The sequence below is a fragment of the Phyllobates terribilis genome, unplaced genomic scaffold, assembly GCF_046119375.1.
Source record: "Phyllobates terribilis strain yellow unplaced genomic scaffold, ASM4611937v1 Scaffold_1__5_contigs__length_1240528914, whole genome shotgun sequence".
Classification (NCBI taxonomy): domain Eukaryota; kingdom Metazoa; phylum Chordata; class Amphibia; order Anura; family Dendrobatidae; genus Phyllobates; species Phyllobates terribilis.
In genome coordinates this window covers 612,969,432-612,993,743 of record NW_027362761.1, presented here as the reverse complement: position 1 = coordinate 612,993,743, position 24,312 = coordinate 612,969,432, and the positions used below count along the sequence as shown (strand labels likewise).

The 24,312-nt window shown below is 49.6% G+C and overlaps 2 protein-coding genes across 4 annotated transcripts in view; both read right to left on the bottom strand.

Moving 5' to 3' along the window:
- The window catches only part of LOC141272556 (uncharacterized), a 639,831-nt gene that overhangs the window by 52,252 nt on the left and 563,267 nt on the right, over positions 1–24,312 (bottom strand). The window lies entirely within an intron of this gene.
- Positions 1–24,312, bottom strand: part of LOC141272500 (uncharacterized) — a 312,347-nt gene that overhangs the window by 123,720 nt on the left and 164,315 nt on the right. For 2 of the 3 annotated variants that reach the window (XM_073683326.1, XM_073683302.1), the window contains exons 1-3: positions 18,710–18,907; positions 4,667–4,807; positions 4,062–4,244 (exon numbers count right to left, since the gene is read on the bottom strand). The exons of the other annotated variant lie outside the window; for it this stretch is intronic. In XM_073683326.1, coding sequence (XP_073539427.1) covers positions 4,062–4,244; positions 4,667–4,750 — 267 coding nt within the window. In that variant the 5' untranslated portion in view covers positions 4,751–4,807; positions 18,710–18,907. Of the gene's footprint in view, positions 1–4,061; positions 4,245–4,666; positions 4,808–18,709; positions 18,908–24,312 lie in introns of those variants that run through there. 3 annotated transcript variants of the gene reach the window in all.

The window sequence follows — 24,312 nt, the reverse complement described above, 5'->3', positions numbered from 1 at the left end:
GGAAGAAGAGGGGCGTGGACTCCGAAAGCGCGCGAGAACTGAAGCCCCGCCTCACGTCCGGACGTTGCGTAAGGTCCTGGAAGGAGCCCAGCAGACGCCGACGTCACAGGAGCGCGACGCCAGGTCCTCTACCCCGACGATTGACTGCGGAGCCGCGGCCTACGGAAGAGGATCTCCGGAAGGTAGGCCACGGTCCACTAAGGGGGAGGAGGACACCAGGAACGGACAGCAAGATGGCGGACCGGCAGCAGACTAAGCTGCCCAGCATCGGCAGTGCCCCAGTCGTCGCCAGCCCCGACCAGCGCCGGGAGAAGACGCGTGACGCAGGAGCGGTCGCGGGAGCAGGTAAGAGGAGTCTCCCTGTCCCGGACGCTGCCAGCGTCAGCCTGCTCCCGGGCCCCCTGGTGGAGCCGCCGATTCCGGGCGCTGCAGACACCGACCTGCTCCAGCCCCCGCAACAAGCCCTGCGGCCAAGCTCTCCAGCCCTGGGCACTACCACCACCAGCCCGCGCCCAGGCCCAAAGTTGCACCCTCTGACCCCGGGCGTCATCAACGGCGACCCTCTCCATGCCTGGTCGCAAGGCCTGAACTCCCCAGGTGCAAAAGGACTGTACGCCCTCCACGTTAACCAAGGAGGAGCTGCAGTACTACCAATACGAGGAAAGCCAAGAGGACCCGGACGGGTCTGAAGCCTACACACAAGAAGGAGCAGGAGGATGCCGTTACTGAAGTACGGTAAAGTGGAACTGTACATAGTTACCCGTAGGGGTACTTGTGTTGCTAATTAAAATATGGTCCCCGTTGGGACAAGTGTGAACTGTTCCCGTGTGTCCCCTATCCTTAACCAGGCTGAGGACTGTGAGCAGCCATCCCATCTCCCCACAGGCTGAGGACTGTGAGCAGCCAATCCTTATCCCCACTGGCCGAGGACTGAGAGCGGCCATATCTTGTAAATATTATGTGTTTCCAGTTATTTATAGGAGTCCTTGGTGGATTTACCGGGAATCCTTTGTACAGTTAGTGGAGCGTAACCCAGGATGGACTAAAAGACTGTTAAGGACTCGGGGTAGGACAGACCCCTACCTGGTTACGTCTCCCTGTTTTGGTGAAATGGACACCTTGCTTTTCAAAACTGCACCCGGTTGCGGACACGCCGTAACCATCTTATGTGTTTTTCTTATTGTATTGTTATTGCTATACCTTGTTATGTTTTTCTAAAAAAATATGTTTAGTCCCGGAGTACTAAATTTCACTAGGGGGGAATGTGACACCCCAGGGGTCTGGTTGCCACAGTGATAGAGATATTACGTCTGAGAGCAGGTGGGAGGTCCTTTGGTCAGGGATCCTGTGCATGCCACACCTCCTGCCCAGTCTTGGGAGGGGAAGGACTTTCCCTATATAAACCTGGGGCTGAGGCAGGGTAGAGAGTTCTGAGAGGAGAAGACAGGGAGCAGAGCTGCTCTATGGGCTCTGCTCCACAGGCAGGCCCTGTCCTGGGGCCTGAGCCTGGAGTCCAGGAAGAGTAGAGACAAGAGCAGCATAGGAAGCAGCAGAGTCACAAGGAGTCAGGGGCTGGCAGCTAAAGAGCTCGCCCTGACTAAGAAGATTCTTTACCGGACCCGGAGTCCGAGGCTGTGGGGACTAACTTCTACCCAGCAGCAGAATCCGTCAGGCAGGGGATTTCAGGTCCCCTGGCCCAGAAGCCCGAAGGCCCGGTCACACGCGTGGGACCAGCACCGCCATCGTGGAGCGGAAGCCATTAGAAGGCCCCGAGTCACCGGCCATACGGGTGAGCACCACACGGTACACTCAGGGACGTGGGCTACTTACATCAGCTTCTAGCAAGGTAGCCAGAAGAGTACAGTCAGCTTGGGAGGCCTACAACTACGCCTGGCCAGGGGAGATCCCATCTGCTCAAGGACTGACCAGGCCCCGTTCGCTAGCAAGTACTCCGGGAGGGTCTATCGTTGTTACCAGTAAAGACCCTGAACGCTACCATACCGTCTCTGAGTGGTTCCTGCTACCCCCATCATCCACGTCGGCTGCCCTGAGGCCATACCCCTCCCGTTGGGGGTTATACTATCACGCTGCACCATCCTTCCACCGGCCTCAGCGGTCTGCCCTGCAGCAGCAGCCCCCTGGCTGCATTCAACGGGTGGCGTAGTCATCAACCATTTTCTACCGCTAACAGACTGCCGTCCAGTTTGACTCCCTGGGCACGGACCGGGTCACCGCCACGAGACTACAACCCTAAACAGATCCGGCTCCGGGTAAGCTCCCGCGTGCGCAACGCAGCGCGACACAGGCCCAGGGGCGCGTCACATGTATGGACCCTCTTTGATCACTTTGGCTCAGTATATACTAATAATTTCACTTGCAGTACAAAATGGATCACCATGTGCCATTCTTCAAATCTGGTAAGACCACATGGGTAACGCCTTGAAGATGCCTCCATGAGGAAACATCACACCGGTCATACTTCTGGCGTGGGATGATCTATTGTACAGTGGTTGGACCCCTCCATTCCAAGTACAACAACAGCTCAGGCATACACTGATTTGGTTGTGAAACCAGAAATCCATCCGTTTCTCCAAAGTGCCATAAGAGCCTTTTTTCAACATGAAAACACCAGGTCGCATGTTGCTTGTGCTACTGTGAGCAGCCTGCGAGGTCTAAACACGCTCCTACGGCCGGCACGCCTGTCTGGACACGCTAATATCGGGAGAAAGAAGACATTTCATGTATAAGGAAAATAAAAAGATGTGATGAGAAACAGCTGAAGTCACAACACATTCCCTATGTTCACACTGCACGTCATGGACTTTATCAAAGCAGCTTGCGACATCATATATTATCTCTTTGCACCTTTTGATTTAAGACGCCGGAGCTCCTCCATCATCACCTCCTGGTACCGATCCTGGTGTCCTTCTAGATACTCCCACTCCTCCATGGAGAGATAGACAGCGACGTCCTGACACCTTATAGGAACCTGACAACAACGACACCGTCATCACCCAGAATCCTCCAGTGCTGTCCTGTACAATGTCCCAGCAGCCACCTCTCCGCTCATCACCCAGAATCCTCCAGTGCTGTCCTGTATAATGTCCCAGCAGTCACCTCTCCGCTCATCACCCAAAATCTTCCAGTGTTGTCCTGTATAATGTCCCAGCAGTCACCTCTCCGCTCATCACCCAGAATCCTCCAGTGCTGTCCTGTATAATGTCCCAGCAGTCACCTCTCCGCTCATCACTCAAAATCCTCCAGTGCGGTCCTGTATAATGTCCCAGCAGTCACCTCTCCGCTCATCACCCAGAATCCTCCAGTGCTGTCCTGTATAATGTCCCAGCAGTCACCTCTCCAGTCACCACCCAGAATCCTCCAGTGCCGTCCTCTATAATGTCCCAGCAGTCACCTCTCCGCTCATCACCCAGAATCCTCCAGTGCTGTCCTCTATAATGTCCCAGCAGTCACCTCTCCGCTCATCACCCAGAATCCTCCAGTGCTGTCCTGTATAATGTCCCAGCAGTCACCTCTCCAGTCACCACCCAGAATCCTCCAGTGCCGTCCTCTATAATGTCCCAGCAGTCACCTCTCCGCTCATCACCCAGAATCCTCCAGTGCTGTCCTGTATAATGTCCCAGCAGTCACCTCTCCAGTCATCACCCAGAATCCTCCAGTGCTGTCCTGTATAATGTCCCAGCAGTCACCTCTCCGCTCATCACCCAGAATCCTCCAGTGCTGTCCTCTATAATGTCCCAGCAGTCACCTCTCCGCTCATCACCCAGAATCCTCCAGTGCTGTCCTGTATAATGTCCCAGCAGTCACCTCTCCAGTCATCACCCAGAATCCTCCAGTACTGTCCTGTATAATGTCCCAGCAGTCACCTCTCCGGTCATCACCCAGAATCCTCCAGTGCTGTCCTGTATAATGTCCCAGCAGTCACCTCTCCGGTCATCACCCAGAATCCTTCAGTGCTGTCCTGTATAATGTCCCAGCAGTCACCTCTCCGGTCATCACCCAGAATCCTCCAGTGCTGTCCTGTATATTGTCCCAGCAGTCACCTCTCCACTCAGCAGCTCAATCATCTTGTTGCTGAGCTCTAGGATCTTCTTCTTCTTCCTCTCATGTATCGGGGGGTGCGGGAGAGGCTCTGTGATGAAGTCTGGGCTCCGCCCTCCTGACTCCTGGAGATGGATGATGGGAGTCACACCCTCCCCCGGTGTCTTCCTCACTATTGTGTAATCCTGTGTATGGAGAGAGACACTTAGAGAGCTCTCTGCTTGTTTATCTGATTGACTCACCATACTTTCCTACAGGCACTTTGATGTCATCATAGTATGTGGGTGAAGGAGGACTGTGAGGGCATTATGCAGTATGAAGAGCATTTTTTAGGGCATTGTAATCTATAAGGGTCATGAAAGGGGTATAGTAGCCGGTGAGAACACTAACGGGCTTCAGTATAGGCATAATTATGTGCATCTGCGGTGATACGTATCCCTGTCCCTGATTTTCACCTGATTTTCACAGTTGGGGGGTATGACCCCGCCTACACCACTGAATATTGTTTTTTAGGTGGGGGCCATGTGTACATGGGGAAGGGAGCAATTTAGGACTTTTGCTATGGGTTCCCGAAATTTCTGTGTATGTTACTGTATAGAGAAATTACCTCTCCGCTTAGCAGGGAGATGATCTCCAGGGTGAAGTGTAATAATCTTCTGGTGGTCTCGTCCTCGTCCATCCTCGGGGTCATTCAGGAGAAGGAAGGATGAACACTGGATCAGCTGGAGGGATCTCGTCCTGCCGGCGTCTTTTTGATAAAGGAAAAGATGGAAATTATAAGAGACAGTGTAGAGTGTGAGATACAGAACTGCACTCACTGATCATCGAGAGAGGTGGAACAGAAGTTTTACACACGTGACCGCGAGAATGCAAATCGCGTATCAGCCATCACGTGATGACAGCTGTCGATTTAATTTAGATGATGTTAAAATTAAAATTAGCAACTTTCAAATCTGAGCCATAAAACTTTAAAGATATCAATCATTAGGGTCTACTATCGCTATACCACACCCAAATGCTTCCCACAGCCAAAATAAGCCTTTAACGTATCCTTCAAATTTAAGATTATGCTAAATGTGTACAATACTATTGTGAACAAGATCCTTTCCTTATGTTTAATTAAACTATATTGTATGTTACAGGAACCAATAACTAAAATTCAGATTACATCTACAAGACAACACCAACCATGACTGATGGATCCTATATCTAAGGCTCTGATCACATCTAAAAGATTACATCAACCATGTCAGATGGGTCCTATAACTAAGGATCCGAACACATCTACAAGACGTCACTGACCACGACAGATGGATCCTGTAACGAAGGCTCCGATCACATCTACAAGACGACACCGACCACGACCGATGGATCCGGTAACTAAGGCTCCGATCACATCTACAAGACGTCACTGACCACGACCGATGTGATCGGAGCCTTAGTTACAGGATCCAGCTGCAAGATGGCACAAACCACGACCGATGGATCCTGTGACAAAGGCTCCAATCACATCTCCAAGATGTCACCAACCATGACCACTGGATCCTGTAACTAAGGTTCAGATCACATCTACAAGACGTCATCAACCACGACCGATGTATCCTATAACTAAGGCTCTGGTCACATCTATAAGATGTCACCAACCACGACCGATGGATCCTGTAACTAAGACTCCGATCACATCTACAAGACGTCACCAACCACGACCGATGGATCCTGTAACTAAGGCTCCAATTACATCTTGTACAAGAAGTCACCAACCACGACAGATGGATCCTGTAACTAAGGCTCCGATCACATCTACAAGACAAAACAAACCAAGACCGATGGATCCTGTAACTAAGGCTCCAATTATATCTTGTACAAGACGTCACCGACCACGACCAATGGATTCAGGAACTAAGGCTGCGATTACATCTTCTACAAGACAACACCAACCACGACCAATGTGATCGGAGCCTTAGTTACAGGATCCAGCTGCAAGACGTCACAAACCACGACCAATGGATCCTGTAACTAAGGCTCCAATCACATCTCCAAGATGTCACCAACCATGATCACTGGATCGTGTAACTAAGGTTCCGATCACATCTACAAGATGACACAAACCAAGACAGATGGATCCTGTAACTAAGGCTCCAATTACATCTTGTACAAGACGTCACCGACCACGACCAATGGATCCTGTAACTAAGGCTCCGCTCACATCTACAAGACATCACCAACCACGACCGATGGATCCCGTAACTAAGGCTCCGATCACATCTACAAGACGACATCAACCACGACCGATGGATCCTGTAACTAAGGATCCGATCACAACCACAAGACATCACTGACCACAACCGATGGATCCTGTAACTAAAGCTCCGATCACATCTACAAGACGTCACCCACCACGACTGATGGATCCTGTAACTAAGGTTCCAATCACATCTACAAGACGTCACCAACCACGACCAATGGATCCTGTATCTAAGGCTCCGATCACATCTATAAGACGACACAAACCAAGACCGATGGATCCTGTAACTAAGGCTCCAATTACATCTTGTACAAGACATCACCGACCACGACCGATGGATCCTGTAACTAAGGCTCTGATCACATCTACAAGACGACACAAACCAAGACCGATGGATCCTGTAACTAAGGCTCCAATTACATCTTGTTAAAGACGTCACCGACCACGACCAATGGATCCTGTAACTAAGCCTGCGATTACATCTTCTACAAGACAACACCGACCACGACCAATGTGATCGGAGCCTTAGTTACAGGATACAGCTGCAAGACGTCACAAACCACGAGCAATGGATCCTGTAACTAAGGCTCCAATCACATCTCCAAGATGTCACCAACCATGATCACTGGATCCTGTAACTAAGGTTCCCGATCACATCTACAAGACGTCACCAACCACGACCGATGGATACTGTAACTAAGGCTCCAATCACATCTACAAGACGTCACCAAGCATGACCACTGGATACTGTAACTAAGGCTCCGATCACATCTACAAGACGTCACCAACCACGACCGATGGATCCTGTAACTAAGGCTCCAATTACATCTTGTACAAGAAGTCACCAACCACGACCGATGGATCCTGTAACTAAGGCTCCGATCACATCTACAAGACGACACAAACCAAGACTGATGGATCCTGTAACTAGGGTTCCAATTACATCTTGTACAAGACGTCACCGACCATGACCAATGGATCCTGGAACTAAGGCTGCGATTACATCTTCTACAAAACAACACCGACCACGACCAATGTGATCGGAGCCATAGTTACAGGATCCAGCTGCAAGACGTCACAAACCACGAGCAATGGATCCTGTAACTAAGGCTCCAATCACATCTCCAAGATGTCACCAACCATGATCACTGGATCCTGTAACTAAGGTTCCGATCACATCTACAAGACGACACAAACCAAGACCGATGGATCCTGTAACTAAGGCTCCAATTACATCTTGTACAAGACGTCACCGACCACGACCAATGGATCCTGTAACTAAGGCTCCGCTCACATCTACAAGACATCACCAACCACGACCAATGGATCCCGTAACTAAAGCTCCGATCACATCTACAAGACGTCACCGACCACGACCGATGGATGCAGTAAATAAGGCTCTGATCACATCTACAATACGTCACCAACCACGACCGATGGATCCGTAACTAAGACTCCGATCACATCTACAAGACGTCACCAACTACGACCGATGGATCCTGTCACTAAGGCTCCGATCACATCTACAAGACGTCACCGACCACGACCGATGGATCCTGTAACTAAGGCTCCGATCACATCTACAAGACGTCACCGACCACAACCGATGGATCCTGTAACTAAGGCTCCGAACACATCTACAAGATGTCACCGACCACGACCGATGGATCCTGTAACTAAGGCTCCGATCACATCTACAAGACGTCACTGACCACGACCGATGGATCCTGTATCTAAGGCTTCGATCACGTCTACAAGACGTCACCAACCACGACCGATGGATCCTGTAACTAAGGCTCCAATTACATCTTGTACAAGACGTCACCGACGACGACCAATGGATCATGTAACAAAGGCTCCGATCACATCTACAAGACACAAACCAAGACCGATGGATCCTGTAACTAAGGCTCGAATTACATCTTGTACAAGACGTCACCGACCACGACCGATGGATCCTGTAAGTAAGGCTCCGATCACATCTACAAGATGATATCAACAGTGAATGATGGATTCTGTAAATAAGGCTCCGATCACATCTACAAGACATCACCAACCATGACCGATATGATCGGAGCCTTAGTTACATGATCCAGCTGCAAGATGGCACAAACCACTACCGATGGATACTGTAACTAAGGCTCTAATCACATCTCCAAGATGTCACCAACTATGACCACTGGATCCTGTAACTAAGGCTCCGATCACATCTACAAGACGACACCGACCACGACCGATGGATGCTGTAACTAAAGCTCTGATCACATCTACAAGACGTCACAAATCAAGACCGATGGATCCTGTAACTAAGGCTCTGATTACATCTTCTACAAGACAACACCGACCACGACCGATGGATCCTGTAACTAAGACTCCGATCACATCTACAAGACGTCACCAACTACAACCGATGCATCCTGTCACTAAGGCTCCGATCACATCTACAAGACGTCACCGACCACGACCGATGGATCCTGTAACTAAGGCTCCAATCACATCTACAAGACGACACAAACCAAGATCGATGGATCCTGTAACTAAGGCTCTGATTACATCTTCTACAAGACGTCACCGACCACGACCAATGGATCCTGTAACTAAGGTTGCGATTACATCTTCTACAAGACAACACCGAACACGACCGATGGATCCTGTAACTAAGACTCCGATCACATCTACAAGACGTCACGAACTATGACCGATGCATCCTGTCACTAAGGCTCCGATCACATCTACAAGACGTCACCGACCACGACCGATGGATCCTGTAACTAAGGCTCCGATGACATCTACAAGACAGACACCAACCACGAGCGATGGATCCTGTAACTAAGGCTCTGATCACATCTAAAAGATTACATCAACCATGTCAGATGGGTCCAATAACTAACGATCAGAACACATCTACAAGATGATATCAACTGTGAACGATGGATTCTGTAAATAAGGCTCCGATCACATCTACAAGACATCACCAACCACGACCGATGTGATCGGAGCCTTAGTTACAGGATCCAGCTGCAAGATGGCACAAACCACGACCGATGGATACTGTAACTAAGGCTCCAATCACATCTCCAAGATGTCAACAACCATGACCACTGGATCCTGTAACTAAGGCTCCGATCACGTCTACAAGACGACACCGACCACGAACGATGGATGCTGTAACTAAGGCTCTGATCACATCTACAAGACGTCACCAACCACGACCGATGGATCCTGATACTAAGGCTCCGATTACATCTACAAGACGACACCGACCACGACCGATGGATCCTGTAACTAAGGCTCCGATCAAATCTACAAGACGTCTCCGACCGTGACCGATGGATCCTGTAACTATGGCTCCGATCACATCTACAAGACGTCACCCACCATGACAAATGGATCCTGTAACTAAGGCTCCGATCACATCTACAAGACGTCACCAACCACGAAAGATGGATCCTGCAACTAAGGCTCCGATCAGATCTACAAGACGTGACCGACCACGACCGATGTATCTTGTAACTAAGGCTCCGATCACATCTACAAGACGTCACCGACCACGACCGATGGATCCTTTAACTAAGGCTGCGATCACATCTACAAGACGACACCGACCACGACCGATGGATGCTGTAACTAAGGCTCTGATCACATCTACAAGACGTCACCAACCACGACCGATGGATCCTGATACTAAGGCTCCGATTACATCTACAAGACGACACCGACCACGACCGATGGATCCTGTAACTAAGGCTCCGATCACATCTACAAGACGTCTCCGACCGTGACCGATGGATCCTGTAACTATGGCTCCGATCACATCTACAAGACGTCACCCACCATGACAAATGGATCCTGTAACTAAGGCTCCGATCACATCTACAAGACGTCACCAACCACGACAGATGGATCCTGCAACTAAGGCTCCGATCAGATCTACAAGACGTCACCGACCACGACCGATGTATCTTGTAACTAAGGCTCCTATCACATCTACAAGACGTCACCGACCATGACCGATGGATCCTTTAACTAAGGCTGCGATCACATCTACAAGACGACACCGACCACGACCGATGGATGCTGTAACTAAGGCTCTGATCACATCTACAAGACGTCACCAACCACGACCGATGGATCCTGATACTAAGGCTCCGATTACATCTACAAGACGACACCGACCACGACCGATGGATCCTGTAACTAAGGCTCCGATCACATCTACAAGACGTCTCCGACCGTGACCGATGGATCCTGTAACTAAGGCTCCGATCACATCTACAAGACGTCACCGACCATGACAAATGGATCCTGTAACTAAGGCTCCGATCACATCTACAAGACGTCACCAACCACGACCGATGGATCCTGTAACTAAGGCTCCGATCAGATCTACAAGACGTCACCGACCACGACCGATGTATCTTGTAACTAAGGCTCCGATCACATCTACAAGACGTCACCGACCACGACCGATGGATCCTTTAACTAAGGCTGCGATCACATCTACAAGACGACACCGACCAAGACCAATGGATTCTGTAACTAAGGCTACGATCACATCAACAAGACAGAGACCAACCACGACCGATGTATCCTGTAACTAAGGCTCCGATCACATCTATAAGACGTCACCGACCACGACCGATGGATCCTGTAACTAAGGATCCGATCACATCTACAAGACGTCACTGCCCACGACCGATGGATCCTGTATCTAAGGCTTCGATCACATCTACAAGACGTCACTGACCACGACCGATGGATCCTGTAACTAAAGCTCCGATCACATCTACAAGACAGACACCAACCACGAGCGATGGATCCTGTAACTAAGGCTCTGATTACATCTTCTACAATACGTCACCGACCACGACCAATGGATCCTGTAACTAAGGCTGCGATTACATCTTCTACAAGACAACACCGACAACGACCGATGGTCCTGTAACTAAGACTCCGATCACATCTACAAGACGTCACGAACTATGACTGATGCATCCTGTCACTAAGGCTCCGATCACATCTACAAGACGTCACCGACCACGACCGATGGATCCTGTAACTAAGGCTCCGATGACATCTACAAGACAGACACCAACCACGAGCGATGGATCCTGTAACTAAGGCTCTGATCACATCTAAAAGATTACATCAACCATGTCAGATGGGTCCAATAACTAACGATCAGAACACATCTACAAGATGATATCAACTGTGAACGATGGATTCTGTAAATAAGGCTCCGATCACATCTACAAGACATCACCAACCACGACCGATGTGATCGGAGCCTTAGTTACAGGATCCAGCTGCAAGATGGCACAAACCACGACCGATGGATACTGTAACTAAGGCTCCAATCACATCTCCAAGATGTCAACAACCATGACCACTGGATCCTGTAACTAAGGCTCCGATCACGTCTACAAGACGACACCGACCACGAACGATGGATGCTGTAACTAAGGCTCTGATCACATCTACAAGACGTCACCAACCACGACTGATGGATCCTGATACTAAGGCTCCGATTACATCTACAAGACGACACCGACCACGACCGATGGATCCTGTAACTAAGGCTCCGATCAAATCTACAAGACGTCTCCGACCGTGACCGATGGATCCTGTAACTATGGCTCCGATCACATCTACAAGACGTCACCCACCATGACAAATGGATCCTGTAACTAAGGCTCCGATCACATCTACAAGACGTCACCAACCACGACAGATGGATCCTGCAACTAAGGCTCCGATCAGATCTACAAGACGTGACCGACCACGACCGATGTATCTTGTAACTAAGGCTCCGATCACATCTACAAGACGTCACCGACCACGACCGATGGATCCTTTAACTAAGGCTGCGATCACATCTACAAGACGACACCGACCACGACCGATGGATGCTGTAACTAAGGCTCTGATCACATCTACAAGACGTCACCAACCACGACCGATGGATCCTGATACTAAGGCTCCGATTACATCTACAAGACGACACCGACCACGACCGATGGATCCTGTAACTAAGGCTCCGATCACATCTACAAGACGTCTCCGACCGTGACCGATGGATCCTGTAACTATGGCTCCGATCACATCTACAAGACGTCACCCACCATGACAAATGGATCCTGTAACTAAGGCTCCGATCACATCTACAAGACGTCTCCGACCGTGACCGATGGATCCTGTAACTAAGGCTCCGATCACATCTACAAGACGTCACCGACCATGACAAATGGATCCTGTAACTAAGGCTCCGATCACATCTACAAGACGTCACCAACCACGACCGATGGATCCTGTAACTAAGGCTCCGATCAGATCTACAAGACGTCACCGACCACGACCGATGTATCTTGTAACTAAGGCTCCGATCACATCTACAAGACGTCACCGACCACGACCGATGGATCCTTTAACTAAGGCTGCGATCACATCTACAAGACGACACCGACCAAGACCAATGGATTCTGTAACTAAGGCTACGATCACATCAACAAGACAGAGACCAACCACGACCGATGTATCCTGTAACTAAGGCTCCGATCACATCTATAAGACGTCACCGACCACGACCGATGGATCCTGTAACTAAGGATCCGATCACATCTACAAGACGTCACTGCCCACGACCGATGGATCCTGTATCTAAGGCTTCGATCACATCTACAAGACGTCACTGACCACGACCGATGGATCCTGTAACTAAAGCTCCGATCACATCTACAAGACAGACACCAACCACGAGCGATGGATCCTGTAACTAAGGCTCTGATTACATCTTCTACAATACGTCACCGACCACGACCAATGGATCCTGTAACTAAGGCTGCGATTACATCTTCTACAAGACAACACCGACAACGACCGATGGTCCTGTAACTAAGACTCCGATCACATCTACAAGACGTCACGAACTATGACTGATGCATCCTGTCACTAAGGCTCCGATCACATCTACAAGACGTCACCGACCACGACCGATGGATCCTGTAACTAAGGCTCCGATGACATCTACAAGACAGACACCAACCACGAGCGATGGATCCTGTAACTAAGGCTCTGATCACATCTAAAAGATTACATCAACCATGTCAGATGGGTCCAATAACTAACGATCAGAACACATCTACAAGATGATATCAACTGTGAACGATGGATTCTGTAAATAAGGCTCCGATCACATCTACAAGACATCACCAACCACGACCGATGTGATCGGAGCCTTAGTTACAGGATCCAGCTGCAAGATGGCACAAACCACGACCGATGGATACTGTAACTAAGGCTCCAATCACATCTCCAAGATGTCAACAACCATGACCACTGGATCCTGTAACTAAGGCTCCGATCACGTCTACAAGACGACACCGACCACGAACGATGGATGCTGTAACTAAGGCTCTGATCACATCTACAAGACGTCACCAACCACGACTGATGGATCCTGATACTAAGGCTCCGATTACATCTACAAGACGACACCGACCACGACCGATGGATCCTGTAACTAAGGCTCCGATCAAATCTACAAGACGTCTCCGACCGTGACCGATGGATCCTGTAACTATGGCTCCGATCACATCTACAAGACGTCACCCACCATGACAAATGGATCCTGTAACTAAGGCTCCGATCACATCTACAAGACGTCACCAACCACGACAGATGGATCCTGCAACTAAGGCTCCGATCAGATCTACAAGACGTGACCGACCACGACCGATGTATCTTGTAACTAAGGCTCCGATCACATCTACAAGACGTCACCGACCACGACCGATGGATCCTTTAACTAAGGCTGCGATCACATCTACAAGACGACACCGACCACGACCGATGGATGCTGTAACTAAGGCTCTGATCACATCTACAAGACGTCACCAACCACGACCGATGGATCCTGATACTAAGGCTCCGATTACATCTACAAGACGACACCGACCACGACCGATGGATCCTGTAACTAAGGCTCCGATCACATCTACAAGACGTCTCCGACCGTGACCGATGGATCCTGTAACTATGGCTCCGATCACATCTACAAGACGTCACCCACCATGACAAATGGATCCTGTAACTAAGGCTCCGATCACATCTACAAGACGTCACCAACCACGACAGATGGATCCTGCAACTAAGGCTCCGATCAGATCTACAAGACGTCACCGACCACGACCGATGTATCTTGTAACTAAGGCTCCTATCACATCTACAAGACGTCACCGACCACGACCGATGGATCCTTTAACTAAGGCTGCGATCACATCTACAAGACGACACCGACCACGACCGATGGATGCTGTAACTAAGGCTCTGATCACATCTACAAGACGTCACCAACCACGACCGATGGATCCTGATACTAAGGCTCCGATTACATCTACAAGACGACACCGACCACGACCGATGGATCCTGTAACTAAGGCTCCGATCACATGTACAAGACGTCTCCGACCGTGACCGATGGATCCTGTAACTAAGGCTCCGATCACATCTACAAGACGTCACCGACCATGACAAATGGATCCTGTAACTAAGGCTCCGATCACATCTACAAGACGTCACCAACCACGACCGATGGATCCTGTAACTAAGGCTCCGATCAGATCTACAAGACGTCACCGACCACAACCGATGTATCTTGTAACTAAGGCTCCGATCACATCTACAAGACGTCACCGACCACGACCGATGGATCCTTTAACTAAGGCTGCGATCACATCTACAAGACGACACCGACCAAGACCAATGGATTCTGGAACTAAGGCTACGATCACATCAACAAGACAGAGACCAACCACGACCGATGTATCCTGTAACTAAGGCTCCGATCACATCTATAAGACGTCACCGACCACGACCGATGGATCCTGTAACTAAGGATCCGATCACATCTACAAGACGTCACTGCCCACGACCGATGGATCCTGTATCTAAGGCTTCGATCACATCTACAAGACGTCACTGACCACGACCGATGGATCCTGTAACTAAAGCTCCGATCACATCTACAAGACAGACACCAACCACGAGCGATGGATCCTGTAACTAAGGCTCTGATTACATCTTCTACAATACGTCACCGACCACGACCAATGGATCCTGTAACTAAGGCTGCGATTACATCTTCTACAAGACAACACCGACAACGACCGATGGTCCTGTAACTAAGACTCCGATCACATCTACAAGACGTCACGAACTATGACTGATGCATCCTGTCACTAAGGCTCCGATCACATCTACAAGACGTCACCGACCACGACCGATGGATCCTGTAACTAAGGCTCCGATGACATCTACAAGACAGACACCAACCACGAGCGATGGATCCTGTAACTAAGGCTCTGATCACATCTAAAAGATTACATCAACCATGTCAGATGGGTCCAATAACTAAGGATCAGAACACATCTACAAGATGATATCAACTGTAAACGATGGATTCTGTAAATAAGGCTCCGATCACATCTACAAGACATCACCAACCACGACCGATGTGATCGGAGCCTTAGTTACAGGATCCAGCTGCAAGATGGCACAAACCACAACAGATGGATACTGTAACTAAGGCTCCAATCACATCTCCAAGATGTCACCAACCATGACCACTGGATCCTGTAACTAAGGCTCCGATCACGTCTACAAGACGACACCGACCACGACCGATGGATGCTGTAATTAAGGCTCTGATCACATCTACAAGACGTCACCAACCACGACCGATGGATCCTGATACCAAGGCTCCGATTACATCTACAAGACAATACCGACCACGACCGATGGATCCTGTAACTAAGGCTCCGATCACATCTACAAGACGTCTCCGACCGTGACCGATGTGATCGGATCCTTAGTTACAGGATCCAGCTGCAAGATGGCACAAACCACGACCGATGGAACCTGTAACTAAGGCTCCGATCACATCTACAAGACATCACCGACCACGACCGATGGAACCTGTAACTAAGGCTCCGATCACATCTACAAGATGTCACTGCCCACGACCGATGGATCCTGTAACTAAGGTTCCGATCACATCTACAAGACGTCACCAACCACTACCGATGGATCCTGTAACTAAGGCTCCGATCACATCTACAAGACGTCACCGACCACGACCGATGGATCCTGTAACTAAGGCTCCGATCACATCTACAAGATGTCACCGACCACGACAGATGGATCCTGTAACTAAGGCTTCGATCACATCTACAAGACGTCACCAACCACGACCGATGGATCCTGTAACTAAGGATCCGATCACATCTACAAGACGTCACCGACCACGACCGATGGATCCTGTAACTAAGGCTCCAATCACATCTACAAGACGACACCGACCACGACCGATGGATCCTGTAACTAAGGCTCCGATCACATCTACAAGACGTCACCGACCACGTCCGATGGATCCTGTAACTAAAGCTCCGATCCCATCTACAAGACGACACCAACCACGACCAATGGATCCTGTAACTAAGGCTCCAATCACATCTACAAGACGACACCGACCGTGACCAATGGATCCTGTAACTAAGGCTCCGATCACATCTACAAGACGTCACCAACCACGACCGATGGATCCTGTAACTAAGGCTCCGATCACATCTACAAGACGACACCGACCACGACCGATGGATCCTGTAACTAAGGCTCCGATCACATCTACAAGACGTCACCGACCACGTCCGATGGATCCTGTAACTAAAGCTCCGATCACATCTACAAGACGACACCGACCACGACCGATGGATCCTGTAACTAAGGCTCCGATCACATCTATAAGACGTCACCGACCACGTCCGATGGATCCTGTAACTAAAGCTCCGATCACATCTACAAGACGACACCGACCACGACCGATGGATCCTGTAACTAAGGCTCCGATCACATCTACAAGACGTCACCGACCACGTCCGATGGATCCTGTAACTAAAGCTCCGATCACATCTACAAGACGACACCGACCACGACCGATGGATCCTGTAACTAAGGCTCCGATCACAGCTACAAGACGTCACCAACCACGACCGATGGATCCTGATACCAAGGCTCCGATTACATCTACAAGACAATACCGACCACGACCGATGGATCCTGTAACTAAGGCTCCGATCACATCTACAAGACGTCTCCGACCGTGACCGATGTGATCGGAGCCTTAGTTACAGGATCCAGCTGCAAGATGGCACAAACCACGACCGATGGAACCTGTAACTAAGGCTCCGATCACATCTACAAGACATCACCGACCACGACCGATGGAACCTGTAACTAAGGCTCCGATCACATCTACAAGATGTCACTGCCCACGACCGATGGATCCTGTAACTAAGGTTCCGATCACATCTACAAGACGTCACCAACCACTACCGATGGATCCTGTAACTAAGGCTCAGAGCACATCTACAAGACGACACCGACCACGACCGATGGATCCTGTAACTAAGGCTTCGATCACATCTACAAGACGTCACCAACCACGACCGATGGATCCTGTAACTAAGGATCCGATCACATCTACAAGACGTCACCGACCACGACCGATGGATCCTGTAACTAAGGCTCCAATCACATCTACAAGACGACACCGACCGTGACCGATGGATCCTGTAACTAAGGTTCCGATCACATCTACAAGACGTCACCAACCACTACCGATGGATCCTGTAACTAAGGCTCCGATCACATCTACAAGACGTCACCGACCACGACCGATGGATCCTGTAACTAAGGCTCCGATCACATCTACAAGACGTCACCGACCACGTCCGATGGATCCTGTAACTAAAGCTCCGATCACATCTACAAGACGACACCAACCACGACCGATGGATCCTGTAACTAAGGCTCCAATCACATCTACAAGACGACACCGACCGTGACCGATGGATCCTGTAACTAAGGCTCCGATCACATCTACAAGACGTCACCAACCACGACCGATGGATCCTGTAACTAAGGCTCCGATCACATCTACAAGACGACACCGACCACGACCGATGGATCCTGTAACTAAGGCTCCGATCACATCTACAAGACGTCACCGACCACGTCCGATGGATCCTGTAACTAAAGCTCCGATCACATCTACAAGACGACACCGACCACGACCGATGGATCCTGTAACTAAGGCTCCGATCACATCTACAAGACGTCACCGACCACGTCCGATGGATCCTGTAACTAAAGCTCCGATCACATCTACAAGACGACACCGACCACGACCGATGGATCCTGTAACTAAGGCTCCGATCACATCTACAAGACGTCACCGACCACGACCGATGGATCTTGTAACTAAGGCTCCGATCACATCTACAAGACATCACCGACCACGACCGATGGATCTTGTAACTAAGGCTCTGGTCTCCTCTTCTGAATTCTCACCTTAGTGCTGAAATCACTCACATCCTGTTATATCTCTAGTAATATTCGTTCCATTGAATGATTTCTGCTCTGTATATAAATATCTCGTGTACAGTTTTCTGTATGATGACTGATAACAGGAAGAATAAATATATTCTTAAAAAATAGGAAGAGTCTGCTTCACTGTGAGAGCTGAAGGACCTGAAGTAACGTCATCATTATCACAGGTCTTCAGCTCTTTTCTACTGAGCTCTGCCCCCTGATCACATGGTGGTGACATCATCACAGGTCCTTCAGCCCTCACAGTGAAGCAGATCCATCCTGGTTAGGTTGCTTCTAGATTGGATTGCTTTTTGAGATTGTCTTCTCAGCAACTCTATTCTAGACTCACTTTTGAGGAGACTAGAATGGAGTTGCTGTAGTGAGGATCTCAACTTCGCCTACACTCTAAATATCTCATCACTGACAAGACTAGACTGGAAGTGATTCCAGGAGCTCAGTCATGGTTGATGTCGTCTTGTAGATGTGATCGGAGCCTTAGTTACAGGATCCATTGGTCGCGGTCGGTGACGTCTTGTAGATGTGATCGGAGCCTTAGTTACAGGATCCATCGGTCGTGGTTGATGTCGTCTTGTAGATGTGATCGGAGCCTTAGTTACAGGATCCATCGGTCGTGGTCCGGGACGTCTTGTACATGTGATCGGAGCCTTAGTTACAGGATCCATCGGTCGTGGTCGGTTATGTCTTGTACATGTGATCAGAGCCTAAGTTACAGGATCCATCGGTCTTGGTCGGTGACGTCTCGTACATATGATCGGAGCCTTAGTTACAGGATCCATCGGTCGTGGTCGGTGACGTCTTGTAGATGTGATCGGAGCCTTAGTTACAGGATCCATCATTCGTGGTTGGTGACGTCTTGTAGATGTGATCAGAGCCTTAGTTACAGGATCCATCGGTCGTGGTCGGTGACGTCTTGTAGATGTGATCGGAGCCTTAGTTACAGGATCCATCGGTCGTGGCTGGTGACGTCTTGTAGATGTGATCGGAGCCTTAGTTACAGGATCCATCATTCGTGGTTGGTGATTTCTTGTAGATGTGATCGGAGCCTTAGTTAAAGGATCCATCGGTCGTGGTCGGTGACGTCTTGTAGATGTGATCGGAGCCTTAGTTACAGGATCCATCGGTCGTGGTCGGTGATGTCTTGTACATGTGATCAGAGCCTTAGTAACAGGATCCATCGGTCGTGGTCGGTGACGTCTTGTACATGTGATCGGAGCCTTAGTTACAGGATCCATCGGTCTTGGTCGGTGATGTCTTGTACATGTGACCAGAGCCTTAGGTACAGGATCCATCGGTCGTGGTCGGTGATATCTTGTACATGTGATCAGAGCCTTAGTTACAGGATCCATCGGTCGTGGTTGGTGACGTCTTGTAGATGTGATCGGAGCCTTAGTTACAGGATCCATCAGTAGTGGTTGGTGACATCTTGTAGAAGTGATCGGAGTCTAAGTTACAGGATCCATCGGTCGTGGTCAGTGACGTCTTGTAGATGTAATCGGAGCCTTAGATACAGGATCCATCGGTCGAGGTCGGTGATGTCTTGTAGATGTAATCGGAGCCTTAGATACAGGATCCATCGGTCGAGGTCGGTGATGTCTTGTAGATGTAATCGGAGCCTTAGTTACAGGATCCATCGGTCGTGGTCTGTGACGTCTTGTAGATGTGATCGGAGCCTTAGTTACAGAATCCATTGGTCGTGGTCGGTGACGTCTTGTGGATGTAATCGGAGCCTTAGTTACAGGATCCATCAGTCGTGGTCGGTGACGTCTTGTAGATGTGATCGGAGCCTTAGTTACAGGATCCATCGGTCGTGGTTGGTGACGTCTTGTAGATGTGATCGGAGCCTTAGTTACAGGATCCATCAGTCGTGGTTGGTGACGTCTTGTAGATGTGATTGGAGCCTTAGTTACAGGATCCATCGGTCGTGGTCAGTGATGTCTTGTAGATGTGATCGGAGCCTTAGATACAGGATCCATCGGTCGTGGTCGGTGACGTCTTGTAGATGTGATCGGAGCCTTAGTTACAGGATCCATTGGTCGTGGTCGGTGTCGTCTTGTAGATGTAATCGGAGCCTTAGTATCAGGATCCATCGGTCGTGGTTGGTGACGTCTTGTAGATGTGATCGGATCCTTAGTTACAGGATCCATCGGTCGTGGTTGGTGACGTCTTGTAGATGTGATCGGATCCTTAGTTACAGGATCCGTCGGTCGTGGTTGGTGACGTCTTGTAGATGTGATCGAAGCCTTAGTTACAGGATCCATCTGTCGTGGTCGGTGACATCTTGTAGATGTGATCAGAGCCTTAGTTACAGGATCCATTGGTCGTGGTTGGTGACGTCTTGTGGCTGTGATCGGAGCCTTAGTTACAGGATCCATCGGTCGTGGTCAGTGATGTTTTGTAGATGTGATCGGAGCCTTAGTTACAGGATTATTATTATTTATTATTATAGCGCCATTTATTCCATGGCGCTTTACATGTGAAAAAAGGGTATAATACAAGAACAATTACAATAATCTTGAACACAATGTGACAGCGACTGGTACAGGAGGAGCAAGGACCCTTCCCGCGAGGGCTCACAATCTACAGGGGATGGGTGAGGATACATTAAGTGAGGGGAGAGCTGGTCGTGCAGCGGTATGGTGGAGCGGTGGTTACTGCAGGTTGTAGGCTTGTCGGAAGAGGTGGGTCTTCAGGTTCCTTTTTAAGGTTTCCACGGTAGGCGAGAGTCTGATACGTTGGGGTAGAGAGTTCCAGAGTAGGGCTGAAGCACGGGAGAAATCTTGTATACGGTTGTGGGAGGAGGAGATAAGAGAGGAGTAGAGCAGGAGATCTTGTGAGGATTGGAGGTTGCGTGCAGGTATGTAACGGGAGACTAGGTCGGAGATATATGGAGGAGACAGGTTGTGAATGGCTTTGTATGTCATGGTTAGGGTTTTGAACTGGAGTCTCTGAGCAATGGGGAGCCAGTGAAGAGATTGACAGAGAGGAGAGGCCGGGGAATAGTGGGGGGACAGGTTGATTAGTCAAGCAGCAGAGTTTAGGATAGATTGGAGGGGTGCGAGAGTGTTAGAGGGGAGGCCACAGAGCAGGAGGTTTCAGTAGTCAAGGCGGGAGATGATGAGGGCGTGCACTAGTGTTTTTGCAGATTCATGGTTTAGGAATGTGCGGATCCGGGAGATATTTTTGAGTTGGAGTCGGCAGGAAGTGGAAAGGGCTTGGATATGTGGTTTGAAGGATAGTTCCGAGTCCAGGGTTACCCCAAGGCAGCGAGCTTGAGGGACTGGGGAGAGTGGGCAGCCATTGACGTTGATAGATAGGTCAGTTGGGAGGGATGAATGAGATGGCGGAAAGATGATGAATTCTGTTTTGTCCATGTTAAGTTTTAGAAATCTGGCAGAGAAGAAGGATGAAATAGCAGACAGACATTGTGGGATTTTGGTTAATAAGGAGGTGATATTGGGTCCAGAGAGGTAGATCTGTGTGTCATCAGCATAGAGGTGATAATGAAAGCCATGAGACTCTATGAGCTGTCCCAGGCCTAAGGTGTAGATGGAGAAGAGCAGGGGTCCTAGAACTGAACCTTGGGGGACACCGACAGATAGGGGGCGAGATGAGGAGGTGGTGTGTCAGTGGGAGACACTGAATGTCTGGTCTGTTAGGTATGAGGAGATCCAGGATAGGGCCAAGTCTGTGATGATGAGAGAGTCTGTAGTAAGAGGGAATGGTCCACTGTGTCAAAGGCAGATGACAGGTCTAGGAGGAGGAGGACAGAGTAGTGTCGCTTAGATTTGGCGGTTAGTAGGTCGTTTGTGACTTTAGTCAGTGCAGTTTCAGTAGAATGGTGCGGTCGGAAACCAGATTGTAGGCGGTCAAAAAGGGAGCAGGAGGAGAGGTGGGAGGACAGTTCAGAATGGACATGTTGTTCCAGTAGTTTTGAGGCATAGGGGAGAAGTGATATGGGGCGATAGATAGACACGGAGGATGGGTCAAGGGAGGGCTTTTTGAGGATGGGTGTGATTGAGGCATGTTTGAAGCATGAGGGGAAGACACCAGTTGTTAGTGACAGGTTGAAGAGGTGGGCTAGGGCTGGGATAAAGATAGTGGTAAGGTTTGGGATGAGGTGGGATGGGATTGGTTCAAGTTTACAGGTAGTGAGGTGTGATTTGGAGAGTAAGGAGGAAAGTTGATCTTCACAAATGGTGGAAAATGTAGTTTTGGAGGAGGAGGGTTGAGTAGGTGTGGGGAGGGGCGGTGGGGGCTTTAGGCAAAAACTTTGTCTGATGGTGTCAATCTTCTGCTTGAAGAATGAGGCAAAGTCTTCACCTGAAATAAGAGGAGAGGGAGGAGGCACTGGAGGACGGAGGAGAGAATTGAAGGTGTTGAATAGTTGTTTAGGGTTGTGAGACAGGGAGGATATGAGAGATGCAAAGTATGTTTGTTTTGCTGCAGTGAGTGTGGACTTGAAGGTAGTGAGGGACTGTTTGAATGCGATGAAGTGCTCATGGCAGTCGGACCTTTTCCATCTACGTTCAGCAACCCTGGAGGCCCATCGCAGTTCTTTAGTTAGGCTGGTGTGCCAGGGTTGTCTGTTGATTGTGTGAGCCTTGGTATGCGTGAGGGGGGCGACTGAATCGAGAGCTGCAGCTGTTGTGGTGTTATATAAAGTGGCAGCAGCATCTGCATCATGTAAGGAACTAATGTCTGTAAGAGGGAGGAGGGATTCAGAGAGAGAGTGTAGGTCAAGGTGTTTGAGATTTCTACGAGGGTATGCAAGTTTGTGGAGTGGGGATTGTTGCCCCGGGGAGGAGAGAGAAGAGAATGCGAGTAGGTTGTGGTCAGAAAGAGGGAGAGGTGAGTTAGAGAGGGAACAGAGGCGGGTGAAGATGAGGTCCAGTGTGTGGCCGTCTTTGTGGGTGGGTGTGGAAGACCACTGAGTAAAACCAAAGGAGGAAGTGAGGGATAGAAGCTTAGAGGCAGCTGAGAGGGAAGTGTCAATGGGGATGTTAAAGTCGCCCATGATGATAGTGGGGATGTCAACGGAGAGGAAATGAAGTAGCCAGGTGGTGAAGTGGTCAAAGAAAGTGGTGGTTGATCCTGGGGGGAGGTAGATGACAGCCAGTTGGTGGTTGGATGGGGAGCAGATACGCACGCAGTGCACTTCAAAAGAGGGGAGAGTAATTGCGGGCGGCAGTGGGATATGGGTGAAGGAGCAGTTATCTGAGAGGAGGAAACCTATTCCTCCACCGTGCTTGCCGGTGGGGCGGGGGTATGGGAGAGGTGGAATCCGCCATATGAAAGTGCAGCAGGAGAGGCTGTATCGGAGGGGGTGAGCCAGGTTTCAGTGATGCCGAGGAAGGAAAGCTTGTTAGTGATGAAGAGATCGTGAATGTAGGAAAGTTTATTGCAGACAAAGCGAGCGTTCCATAGAGCTCCTGTTAGTGGAACTGGGGAAGCAAGGGCTGGGCGGATGGGTATAAGGTTAGAAGGGTTATGAGAGTTTGGGATAGATCGTGGGTAGGAGGTGGAAGTGAATGTAGGGATGTGATGAGGAGGGCCGGGATTTG